At 37.8% G+C, this 13792-nt stretch overlaps 1 protein-coding gene across 10 annotated transcripts in view; it reads left to right on the forward strand.

Annotated features, from left to right (window-relative positions):
- The window catches only part of CNKSR2 (connector enhancer of kinase suppressor of Ras 2), a 208532-nt gene that overhangs the window by 104673 nt on the left and 90067 nt on the right, over positions 1–13792 (forward strand). For 6 of the 10 annotated variants that reach the window (XM_039551421.1, XM_039551425.1, XM_039551423.1 and 3 more), the window contains one exon: positions 8189–8335. The exons of the other annotated variants lie outside the window; for them this stretch is intronic. In XM_039551421.1, coding sequence (XP_039407355.1) covers positions 8189–8335 — 147 coding nt within the window. The remainder of the gene's footprint in view (positions 1–8188; positions 8336–13792) is intronic. 10 annotated transcript variants of the gene reach the window in all.

Consider the following 13792-nt stretch of genomic DNA (forward strand, 5'->3'; position numbering starts at 1 on the left):
CTGTATCCTGCTGCAAGGACCTAATGGTTTCTTGTCTGTTGTATGCTTGGGGTTTGTATTGGCATAGTCCCATCAGCACAGTGCTTTGCCCCCATGGAAGGCCTTTGACCTGAAATTATGCACATCTTGGTGCTTGAGGCACCTTCCTAGCATTTGGAAGATTGAGTTTAGTCCCTCTGAGGATAAATAACGCTGAGATCCATGTTTCTGAAAACCTTCCAAATTGCCATGACCTGTCTTTTCTGGTTATCTGTACTCCTGCTTGAAGAGACAGATACATTATAATTACCACACTGGAGACAGCCAGTCACTGCAGGTACCCAAGTGAAGGAAAATGCTTCGAATTTCAGAGGCACACCAAATCTGAGTGAACTGGAATCAGCCCTGTTTTTTCAGCGCCATACTCTGAAATGGGGAAATGAGACCCATTTTCCTCAGAAAATTGTACCTAGTAACTGACATTTATGTCTGTAAAATATATCATCAAACGCATGATGTTGGAGTCTTTGCTCTTCCAACAAATATGCTCATTTATTTGTTCTAGGATGTTGTGCTAGCAGTGACTCAAAAGCAAAACAATGGGGTAGCTCTGAGGTGAAGGTTGATTGTATCAGTACAAAATGAAAGGTAAGCATTGCTATTAAACAGTATCCAAGCTTCAATACAGAACTGATTCTGTGTTCCTGGATAAAGCAAATTTTAGTTCCCCCATGAAAAATACAAATAGTTGCCTCCTATACCAAGGTGCTCTGTGGTCGTATTACTAATACTGTCAAGTTTGTTGAATTATGGTGGTGCTTCGCTGTGCAAATACTTAAAAGGAGCAAGGTAGTAAAATCAGTCAGAAGTTAAGCTCTGGGTCAGATACATTTTCTGGCAAGGAAATATGTTTAGGGCAGCTTAATGAGAGGCAGTGATTTCTGCACTCAACTCTCAGTTTGGATCCTAACTTAGTTTATTCTTGGGAGAGTCTCTTAATTGTGATCTTTAGTGTACATAGCCAAAAATTAATGTAAAAATCACTTGTTTCATGATTTTCTGGTAGTAAGCAAAGGTTTTAGTGAAGTACCAGGAATTATTCAAGTAAAAGGTGTGATTTTCTTCAATGTACTTCAAATACAAACTGTGTTGTTGTGACTTTGGTCTATGGTACAGTGCAGTGTGATCAGTGACATTCTAAGTATGCACAGAACTGACTTTTAACATTGAATTAAAATTGCATTGATTTAAATAATACAGCCAAGATACTCTTTAATTAGAATTGCAGCCTATGCAATCACAATATTATTAACCTCTCCTCCTTGGGAGAAAACCATTATGCAAGTGTGGATGCTATTACCATGCTAGCTTAAGAACCTGGATAAATCCCTGAAGAGGTGTCTACTGTTCTCCTGACACTGCTTCACCTACCGCATACAGATACAGCTTTCATCTCTGTGGTAGTCCATGCTGTAAACATCCTTTTGTGGTTTCCTCACCAGTCATATTTTCTGGAGACAGAAGACCTATGTCTTTCCATTAATTTTTGGCCTTTTCAGGCATCTGCAGCTGGGGGAAGGGAAGAAGATACTCGCTACTAACATTTGTTTCATGGGGCTACCAGCTGACCATCCTCATTTCTGGCCAGTGTTCATGGAAATCAGTCTGTTAATTTAGCAGCATGATGCTGTTGATTTTCTTGTCAGATTCTGAGTTGCTTAACAGCATGCTATGTTTGATAGTTATTTGAAGTGCAACGTTGGTGTTTTTTTCTTACACACTTATGCACTATTCTTTTTTCATGATATGGAAGATGGTGTTCAATATGGAAGTTCTTATAAAAACACCCATTTCTTAAGGTGAACCCATTTTCCCTCCTAGAAATTGTTCAGGTTTTTTTAGCTGAAAAATGAGTAAAAGCTTGAAGCCTGAAATGTTGATAAGTCAAAGCACTCTGGGTGCATGCAACTAATTACAGGCAACATTGGAAGAAAAAGAATTTTGGTTATCTTCCTAGTCCACTAACTTTTTAAAATTAGACACTAGAGTGGATTTTACAAATTCGATTAGTTAGAAAATAGGAAATGGCTTAGCAGGTTATATTTAGCAGTGAGGTGTTATTTTTCCTTCAAAAGTGTAAAGATATTTGTAGTGGTTTGGTTCAAAATATCCATTATTTACTTATTTTCCGTCTGTGTGATAAGAATTAGAAAACAAAGCAGGCACAAAACTTAAAGGAATATAAAGAAGTTTATTAACAGACCTAAAAGAAAGAAAAAAAAGTCAGACTAAACCTGCAGAACACTTTTCCTCCCCCCACCTTCCTCCCTTCTCCCACTGACCATGTAAAAAGACAACCCTTGAGATTTTTTCCAGTCAGTTTACCACCTCTATAATAATCTTTTCCAGTTCACTTAGGGAGAGGAGTCTCTCTTGCTCATGCTACAGAGACATCTCCACAAGACACAGTTCTCTCATGGCTTCAGTGTCACAGCAAGACAGCCGGCTGGGTTGGTTCTCTGCTCGCATATGAAAGTCCCTTCCCTCGACTTACAGCTTTCCCCACAACTGCTTTCGAGGGTCCAATCTTGAGCTAATGGGGTACCATTTTAAGGTTGAGCTGTTCAGAAGCAAAGGTTCTCTTCACCTATCTCTGGAAGCATCTTCATCTCCAGGAATAGAGGCCCTCCTCCTCCCCTGGGAGCAAAGGTCTTCATCACTTTCATCTCTCTCTGTTCAAGCTTCTCATCAAATCACAGCTACTTCAACAGTTGCTTGTTTCAGCACAGGTACTTTTGCTCACAATTACAGTCATTTGCTTGTTTCAGCACAGGTACCTTTGCTCACAATCGCAGTTTGAATGCTCCACCCCCCATGCTTCATGAAATTACAACAGGTACTCTGATGTATCACAGTCCATCACCATAGCTTTACAACAGAATTTCAGCTTCTATGTTTGAAGCATCTCCTCTTTCTCCTCTCTCGGGGTTTCAGCTCTTCCTTCATCACTGACTTTGGTGTCTTTATGGTGTTTTCTTCACGTGCCTTCACCTTTCCCTTTCCTTTAACTCAGGCGAGGATTGATGTCTGCAGGTTTCATCTCTTCTGGAGAATCTTACAGCATTAAAAGGGTTAATCTCACCCAGACCCCACAGCTGAATTCGCCTCTCACTGTTGGTCACATGAGCTTTGCCAGTCGGCCGCCTCAGATGAATTTTGGCTGCACTGGAGGGGGGGAGCCTGGCCTGGCCATGCCACAGGCGGCCTGCATGGAGCAGGGCTGTGGGTGGAACAGGGCCGCACGGCTCCAGGATGGCTGTGTCCCGGCCGGCTCGGGCCGAGCAGGGCCCGGCCCAGTCCCACTGGGCCACCTACAGCCCCCCCCCCCCAAGATTCCTGTCCAAAAGCCAGAAGCAAGGGAGAGCTTTCCTGGGGTTTGTCCATTCTTAAATGTGGATCACAGAGGCGTGTCAAGCTTTCTAAGTGGCTTTAAAAAGTTGCCAGTATTCAAACTAGCCAGTTGATTGGTTCTATTGCGTCTAGACGAAGCTGTAAGCACCTCCTTGCAAAAAATCACTTCTGTGGCTGGAGCCCTCTTTAACTATGCTAAACCATGACAATGTTACTACTTTTACAAATCTGCGGGTCAGGAAATAATTAAAGTAATGCAAAAAAACCCCACATTTTTCTTTTCATGGATGCAGAAAGCTTTCATTAACTTTCAGGGGGCTCTGGTCACCCTTTGAATAGAATTAGGCCTGTAAAAATATGGACTCTGTTCTGTTTACCATTTGACTGTTATTCCATCCTCTTGATGATGTAGTGTCACTGTGTATTGGGTTTGCACACTGCTTTTAAATGATGTAGCTGTTCTCTGGGGATACAAGTCCTAGATTTTTCAGAGTGAAAGTTATTTCATAGCATCCTAAAAATAATTGGCGTAAGTCCATCCAATTGTATTTGTGCTGCCTGCATGTTAATACTTTACAGATCTCCTTTCTGGATCATAACATACAGCAGTACTCATGAATGAGCACAGGAGCATGGGAATACTGTCTTGAGTGCAGCTGTGTAAAAAAAGAGTCAGTGAATGGTCATGCTTACTTTAAGGAAAAAGGAAGATTATTGCCAATCTTCTAGCCTTGTCATAAGGGCAGCAGTAGATTCATCTGGGGAAAAAAGTAACTATATAAGAGCAACTTTTAAATATATGAAAGTTGAATTCTTGACAATTTAGAATAGGAATTCAAAATAAAAGTTTAATTTCAGGCTGTTGTAATATTGTCATCCAGATGCACTTGCTGAAAGCCAAGGAAACAGAGAGATCTTTTAAAATAGATCTCAGCTTGCTCGGAGGCATGTTCTTTTTCCAGGTGGTAGATGGGGACCTCTAACAGCATCCTTTGCTAAAGCTTCCTGCAATTTGGGCTAGTGGGTGCTTGGCAAGGAGAGGAGGAGGATGTGTTAGGGCTGTGCAGGGCTCCCGTGTGCCAGTCTTACCCTGCTGAAGCAACCTGGGTGTCCCTGAGTGACTCTGGAGCACTCCGGTGAGGCTTCCCAGCCTGGCCACAGTCTCTGGGCATGTAGTGGTGGAATGAATGAGAAACGTGGAGGTGGCCTGATGCTGATGCTGTAGGCACCTGTGTGCAGGCCTGTGTCTCTGCACACTGTTGCCCTCCCCTTTGGGAGCGTGGTGCCTCTGCCCATGCCACCCCAGCAGCAAGGTTGATCTGGCCTTGGGCCATCGCTCCTTAGATGTGGGTTACCCCTTCTGTACCTCCTTTACCTGGTAGACTCCTGCAGCAGAGGTGCTGTCATCTTGGCAAAACCAGCTTATCACAGCCCCTAAGGGCGCCAGTGGCTGCCCTGGTCCCTACCTGCATGTGGCCACGAGCTGCACAGGCAGCCAGCAGGGATTCAGGCATGGGCAGTGAAAGCCAGCACTGGGCTTAGGCTGCCATCAAAGACTCTTCTCCTGGCTGCTGTTTCTAGATGTCACTAGTTCAACAATGTAAATTTATTTTAAAGCAGGCAATAGTAACTTCCTTGGCTCTTAAAAATGGGCACCTGGTCAGCATGGTGCTCTGTTTTCAAAATAAATTGCTCAGGTTATTTTACTGTAAGTAAAGTTGTCTGCTAATACAGTTCTCTTACATATATATTGAATTTTCAAACCAGTGTCGAAACTTTCTTATTATTGTCCTTGTTTTGCAGTACATGGGCAGGATTAAGGATATGATAGGAATTTTGAAAATTTTGCCCAAAAAACTTGATGATTAGAAATTGCAAATTGCTAACTGTGGTAATGAAAAAGGAGATGTTAGAGAGAATAAAATCAAATCATATTTAAAGGGTAGGTTACATGTCACTGAAGTGGATTTCTGAAAAAGAGTTTCCAGTTCCAGATACAGTCACTGCTTTTTCCTCCTTCCAGCCTGACCTCCTCAAATAAATTTTTCTGTGCCACAGTGAATTTTGAGAGGATCTGAACTATGTTGGAACTGAAAAACAGGCCTCCTACGTGGACATCGATTTCCTTCAATTGGTTGTTGACTGCCTCTTATGTGACTTGTTCCTCTTAGGCCAGTTTAGTACTTCTTTTTCATATTATGAGAAGCCATCAAGGCCCGTCTCAACAGCCAGAAAACTTTTGTTAGGGAACTAGATAAAAGCAGAGGATGAACCTCATTTGAAATTTATAGTAAACTCAGAATTTCACTGTGAAAAATTAAGTTAAACTGTTTTTATTCATGAGCTTCTAAATTAAATACATCAGATTTTGTGCTTTGAAGTGATTTTTTTCTTTAATCCCCCTAACTCTCATAAAGAGACTAGATAATCTCCCATTTATTGCAATGTAAGGCATATTTCAAATACATGAGACAGTTTATCTCTGCAAAGTATGAAAGTGCATTCAAAATAATTTTTTAAATGCTAGCATAACCTAGAAGCCCCAGTTTTATTTATATTCCTCTGGCTATTTCAGTGAGAAACAGATGGCTTTAAAGCACATTTTTCACATGCAGCGTCCTACCAACTTAAATGGGAAGAACTTTACATCCTGACTCCATAACTGAGGTCAAATCATATTCTCATCAAGGTTCTCTGTGCTGCTTTATTCAGCAGAAGGATTCTGCTCCAGGAATCCCTCTTCAGTCATTGCATTAGGGAATTACAGTGTACAGTAGCTTAGGTACAGAGATAGCTTACATGAACTGTAGGCCATTAATTCCTTCTTTTGGACAGCAAATGAAACCTCGCATATGCCCACAGTGACACTATGTAACCATGGGGAACTTACTGCTCCTAAGCAGTGGTGGAAGGCTCTAAAAGTAAGAAAACGGTATTGTAAGTAGCAAGGTAGTTTTTTATAAAATCATAATGTCCTTACACACAAAGCTTGGACTTGAAGATCTTTTGTTTAAATGCTGTTGAAACGCAATGGAGACTTCAGTGGGATGTGGGAATTGGGCTGGAGTTGGTTGAGTTAATGTTTCATTTTATTCGAAGTATAGTAGCCATATGCCTAGTACATGGGGCTGAAAATAAGGATTTCAGCATGCTTGATAGTCTTCTGTGAAAGCTGAAAAATATTCTGTAAAGATGCATGTTATCAATACCCTTTTTCTTTGCATACAATAATCTTACTGTGGAATTGCATCCTGGATATAATGGGCTTTGCCGTGGTGGAAACAGGACGGGTGGGTTCACTGGAGCTGAAGAAAGGGTGATGAGATATGAGCCATGTTTGTGATTCAGGGTTGTTGGTAAGATTAGTGTTGGCTTAAGTGGCATGCTTGTATAGGAGAAGCAGTTCTTAAAATAAGTGATACTAAACAAAGTGAGGTTTGGTGTAATAGGGAATAAGGTACAAAGTAAGTAGCAACAACTTACATGTGATTATCTTGCTTCAGCATAGGTAAAAAATATGTTTGTGTCGTATTGCACTGTACCAATGATAAGGAACATCTGTGCTCTTTTTTCACACTGCCAATTTGATTTTTCAAATGTATTGATATGACATAAAGTAACCTTATCACTTCAGAGTTCTAGATTTTTATTTTTCCACTTCTCAGCTGGGTAATTTTCTTCTTGACAATGTTTTTGTAGAAGTTGTGGAAGAAGGAAAATATTCATAACTGTGATCCTTTGTACATCAGGAAAAATTTACTTGTTTGTTTTGTGGGGGGCAGGTGGAAGACAGAGTAAAAAGAGGTAGAAAAGCTGTGAAACTTACAGAAATAATCACTTTCTGAGTCTACAGGCCAAGATTTTGAAGGGATGTATGATTCTGTGTACTACCAGTCTAGGTGCCAAATTTGAAAAAGCATACTTTTAATATCCTGAAGCTTTTCACAATAGGTACCTTGTAATCAGGCATTATATATAAGTAATCAGGCCTTAAAACCATTGTCATGACTTACAATGTTTTCATATTTGAAGTACTTTTTCCAAAAATGCAAAATAAATTACTCGGAAAGTTTAATCTTGTATTTATTTAATTAATTTAATTAATTTATTTAATTGCTTTCCATTTTAATCAAGGTTTTAATTTTAGAATAGTTGAAAATGCTGTAATTAAATTAGGAAAATTTTATTTTGGGCTAAGACGTAGTGACTGGACTACATTTCTGTCATTGATTTACTGTATTTGTTTCTGAAATCATCATGAAAGAAGCACTATTTTAAAAAAGGCCTTGTGATTCTGACTTCATTTTTATAGCAATGTGAAGAGTAGAAGATTTTCCTGAACTGGTTTATGCTTGCATAAGCTGCTAGGAGTAGTAGTGTAATACTACATGTGGTTAGTGGACTTTAAATAGTAACCACAAAGTACAAAATGCTCAGTTTTGAAATGAACTGTGAATGCAGAAGCCAGGGCTTTTTAACTTTCTAGTCTCTAAAGTCTGTGTACCAGAGATAAGTTTGAAAACCCTTTGAGATTAAATTGTGCATTTGCAGTGAAGTAACAGTAGTTTATTAATTCTAAAACCTGAAATTATGCATATACATCTTAATGCATTACAAGAATTATTTTAGTTTATGTGATTTTTATGCAATAATTAAGTTTTGACATTTCTAGAGTTAATCTCCTTTATGATATATATATACACTCCTTTATGTTATTTACTAGTCTTATTTAAAAAGGGAACATTACATATTGAATACTGTACCTCAATTTTATTGTAATGATTTTACTGGTTACCAGGTGGGGTGGCAGTTGAAAAATTTGGTGAATGCACTACGAGAGGATCCGAGTGGTGTTATCTTAACTTTGAAAAAGCGACCTCAGAGCATGCTTACCTCAGCACCAGCTTTACTGAAAAATATGAGATGGAAGCCCCTTGCTCTGCAGGTAATGAAGCTTAATCATAAGTCATACACCATCATTTTAACTATAGATTATCTCAATGATGCTTTATTGTGCTTCATCCTCAGCAGCATATAGATTTACTCTTGTATACTTGGAAAAATTGTTTCTGAAATTATTTCTCTGCGATTTGTTCTCATAGGCTTAATTGAAATTAAACCTGTTAGAACTTTTCAAAGTTAAGAAGTAATCATCCCAGTGTTCTACAGTGCAGAAAAGTGACCTCAGATAATTTGTTCTAGCTAAGGAGAAACAAACATACTTCACAAACTGATAAATTTTAGTTTGATTTCTTGTGAAGATCTCAGTACAGTATAACCTCAAAAAAGAGGGGGCAAAAATGTTTGAGTTCTCAGTTTGATCACTCGTGGAGTTACTGGAAAATCTATAAGGTGATTGTATTCAATAAACCAGTTAACCATCAAAATTTCCTCATGTAAATAAAGTTGTACTTGTGTCACAGTTGTCCTTGAGACTGAAGGCTTGCACATAAGGAGCCATAGCACAAGATGTCTGGCTGGGCACTTAATTTTAGTAAGCCTGCAACGTGCTGAAAGCCGTGGAATGGTTTCATTAAAGCTTTCATGTTTAACTCTAGGATAAAATGTCACTGTGATGGATTACTGTAGGAAATAAAAGTTATGTTCAGACTGATGAAGGTATGTAACCAGCTGATGGAACCAACAAATAATCCATTTTTCCATTCAGTTCAGACATAATATTGTTTAGAAATTTATTTTGTTTGCATAAAGAGTGCATTCTTTGGGACATTTTTATTACCACACTAAAAATTCTAATTAGAAATTAAGTACATTTGAAAGAAAAAAGATGTCTGCAAAGTTTGGACAAAAGGAAAAAGGGATATGGAAATGCCGCTGCCTTTATCTGTGGTCTATGCCATTTGAAATGTTAAGAGATACATAAAAAGAACTAATGCCATGAAGAACTTCTTTCATATGTGTGTGTGTGTATATATATGTGTGTGTGTGTAAAAATATATATTATAATAGTGAAATGCATTATATCTTTGAAACTAAGTTTTTAAATGATGGAGATATTTTAGCCTTTCAGATATAAAGAACTGACTACACATGTGACCAAAACTTCCAACCAGAAATTAGTGTCTGAAGATAAAATTGCAAATCTGGATGCATGATATGAGTGTATGAATGTCTGTACTTGAAGGCTGCACTTTTTCCATAGCTTTAGTGAGAATATATATGCAAATGTAAAATACACATCATTGCTTTAAAAGGGGTCAAATGCTTTCAGTCTAAATCCTGAATTCGGGTGAGTTTGGTATTTCTTTGGGTGAATTGGGCCATGCTCCTAAATACTGGATTTTGCTTCACTTTATCATTTATTACCAGAATAATTGCACTGCAGACCCCACATCAAAAGTTTCTGACAAGTACTTGGGTCTTACTCAACTGATCTAACTTTAGATCTGCTGTGTAAATATCTACATGTCATTCAGGTTTCTCATTTAAACTCCTTTTGGGTGGCAGACATGGCATTAGCAGTTACTGGCTCATTCATCTTGGCCTGTTCTGACTGATCTACCTTAGGATATGGTGAATTTGCCCCTGCACATGCCTCTTTCTCAGCATTTGATGATAAAGGGAATCTGGACAGCTAGCTTGAATGTAGATTATCTGTACTGGGTGACATTGACCCTAGACAGTGATTTTCTGTAATCTTACTGATTTGGGGAATGGGGGGCAATGGGAGTATTGGGGGTAGGGGGGGTTGGTTCTTGCTGTTAGCATGAAAAATACGAATATTTTCAAGGCTAATATGAACACAAATAGAGATACTGTTAAACATTGCAGATACAATTCTGGTATCACAATGATATTATTCTGATTGTATCAAACATGACACCGGGTAAAGGCCAGAACCTCGTTCATTGCTTATGTGTGCAGTGGGCATATGTGTGTTTGTTGTAATTTATAATTCTTGTGTGAGAAACAACAGTTTTCTTAAGTAGGCAGAGTGTGGACAAAGCTCCAGGGTGAAGTGCAGACAAACTTCAGAAGATGCATAATGTGGAAATTTCTGTTGTTGATTTATACAGATCAGAGTTGAACAGATGTTACAGTCAGCTGATGTTAAAGTTTAAATGTAGCCTAAGTGTGAAATCAGTACTGTATATTTTATCAGTAACAAGCATCAAAAGAAGTCAGAGTGCAGTTTAATTTTGTAGCTGTAAAAATAGGAAGAAATTATGTTTATTTAAAAATTTTTCTGGAAAAAAAATCACTGTAAGCGTAGCAATTGCAATTTGATGCTACGGCTTTTATTTTTTAATAAATCTTGGTAGGTAATGTGAGAGGAGAGGGACGAAAGTGACTGCAAATACCAAAAAACCATAAGGTAACGTCACCTTTGCAAGCAGGGGAGGTTATGGTAACTTGTTTTCCCATATCAGGATGTCTTTAAATAATTGAGAACATTACAACTGTGCTGTCATCCCAGAGCTGAGTTAATTGAACTATATGTATTATTCAGCAGACACAGGCTGTAAGGAAATTATGATTCAGTAATAATTCTGTTAAAGTGCAAAATATTCAAAAGATGATAGAGTGAGATACGGGGATGAAATTCTAATAAAACAGAAAACAGGATCAGCAAAAAGACTGCTGTGGTCTTTTTGTGTCTGCAAATAAAGTGAACCCAGGAAAAGTGTGGTGTCACAACCTAATCATACTGTGATGAGTGAGGTAAGAAGGTGAAGGTCTGCCCTAATGTAAGCAGGATGACACAAAATCAGACTTGAGTTTTTTTGTATGCATCCCACCAATCAATATGTTTAACAGCTGATGCCATAGGTGTAGAAGGTAAATATTTCAGTGTATTAAATTAGGAGACTCATTTACATTAAAATTTACATTGTGACGTTTAAATTGAAAACCTTTGAAACTTAATTTTAAAGTGAATAATGTGGAGGCATTATTGGTAAATTACATTCTGCTTGTTCAGTCAGTAACTGTGTATAGGAACATGAGGTTTGCCATTTGCAGCTGCATGACAAACTAGGCTTAATGGAGAGATACTAAATATGCCTGTGAGCTGGGAAAGTGCTCGATGAGTCTTCCAGCTCAGGCAGTGTGCAGGTACTACCAGTATCGAGCTAGTTTGTGTGTGAGTGACAGGGCATCCCAGGAGTTAAATTATACCCTGATAGTGAAGTGCTTAAGAACTTTCTGTCCACTGTTAGTATCCAGATTAGCCATATGCCAGCCAAACATTCATGGTCTCAGAGTGTGGAAAATGCTTTTAGATCATTCAGATATTAACTGGTTTATAATTGGCATAAATGCTTCTTAGAATTTTCATCTGTTTATTTTGAACAGTTCTGCCTTTGCATTGCAGTCTTGCCATGAATTAGCAGTTAAATGCAGGCTACATAATTTTTAATTCTTTGTGAGTTGGGGTTTTTTTCTCTTTTAGCAGAATATTTATTCTTTTCATAAATATTTTTATCCTTAGAATAAATATGAAAGGTTAGGGGAGAGAAAGAAAGAAGAAGAATTATGCGTCTGGTGTAGCAGTCCTGAAACTGAAATTGAATGCTTGATGTACAGTAAAATAATACAATTAGCCTATGGCTATACTATGCACCATTACATAATGAGTTTGTATTTACAAGCACTTTAATTCCAGCTCTAAGGTCAATCAGTACAGAAACAAAAAACTCCTTTTTTTCCCCCTTGTGTCCTGATTAAAGAAAGTGCAGTTTGGATGGTTGTTTTGAGTTTGGTTTTTTTTCCAGTCAGTTGATTGTCTGTTTTAATACCCATCAGTATCCAAGTAATCAAGGTTCTCCCATGATGCACTTTAGAATCATGTCCAAATTTGTGAAGTCAAGGGATTTTTCAGCCTCTGTTATTTCTTTTATAACAGTTGAATTAGGCAGCTGTGGCCTTGGGGAATTTAGTGGTTGCCTTTTGCAATTGAAAGTATTCATTAATATGGTATTGTACCATAAATATTAAGATGTTATGCCTGCAAGACAAACCTTACTAAATTTGCCTTTCAGTTATTTTTTTGATAGTCTGATCCATTGTGTGAGAACCTAGAATGATATTGCAGTTTGCAATATTTGTATTTCTGACTGCTACTGGATATGGTGAACAAACCAATTAACTTTAACCTTTATTTTTTAAAATTTTTCTTGCTTGACATAGAGGTGACTTTATCTTTGAACTCTCCAAATTTTTGTCTGGTTCAAAACCTAACTTAAATAAATGTCCTCTACTCTAGATTGTCTGTTTTATTTCTCCTTTCCACTTTGTGTTATTTTGGGGAGGTTTCAAAGGAAAGCCCCTTGAAGTGCTGTTTGAATAAGGGTGGAAGGTTCAATAGAGAAGATTCTCAGTGCATATGAAATTTTGTGTAAGTCACTGTCATCACACTAACAAGAACCTAGCTGCAAAGTCCTCCTTTGCCTTCTGGAAAATGCTTTGTTCATTACTCAAAAAGAAAAAAGACTCTTCATCCAGTTTTTTTTAATACAGAAAAGGAGAGCCAGAGCAACATGTGCCATGCCTCACATGGTTAATTTGGGATGCACCGGCCGGTGTCAGTGAGAAGGCTCCTCCTCATGGCAGTGAGGCGGGGGCAGGTCCAGCTGCCAGCCACATCTGATGTGTTGACTTGGAAAAAAACCTTCTGACCCCTCCTTCACCAAGCCTTTTATATGTCATCTTTTGTATATCTTAATAGTTTCCTGTACTGTTTTGTATTTGATTAAAATGTACTGTTAAAAATCTCCAGCAGCTCAGTATCTGTAATTTTCTTAACAGTTTGTTTTGGATTAGTTAGATGTGCATCGTATTTCTACTATTAAATATTCAGCTTTTCATTTTCCTAAGAAGCAGCAGCAACAATAACAAGTCCTTTGTTTGAAATAAAATGCTACTTTTATTATTTTTATTCAATGTATTTTCTTACTTGATTATATTGCCTCCTTCATTCATCTAGACACAATGCTATATACTGTTTTCATCGTTCATGACTAGAACTAATGATCCTACACTTTTTAATTATTAAACTTGAATAAAATACCAACTTGTTTGCTTTTAAATTACTTAGTTGTCTTTTAACTGCATGGGAGCTGGGCATTCTTTGTAGCACTATTAAAATGAACTCTGACTGGATTAGTTACAGAATCTCATTACTTCATGTCATGGTTGTTCTTCTAAAAGGTTTATTTTATGGGAAACATTTTGTTCAATGTATTGTTGTAACCTTGATCCAATATGAAAAATATATTGGTAGTATAATCTGCTTACTGATGCAAATACTGTGTAAAGATAATGTAATTTAAATTTCTGTTTTAGTTTTGCTTGTATTTTGAAAAATTGTGTGTCTTTTTCTGGAGCAATGTTTCTCAAACTTATATTGCAGCTTCCAAGTGAGTTAATGAAAGGTTCAAAG

Source organism: Corvus cornix, chromosome 1 (genome assembly GCF_000738735.6).
Source record: "Corvus cornix cornix isolate S_Up_H32 chromosome 1, ASM73873v5, whole genome shotgun sequence".
Classification (NCBI taxonomy): domain Eukaryota; kingdom Metazoa; phylum Chordata; class Aves; order Passeriformes; family Corvidae; genus Corvus; species Corvus cornix.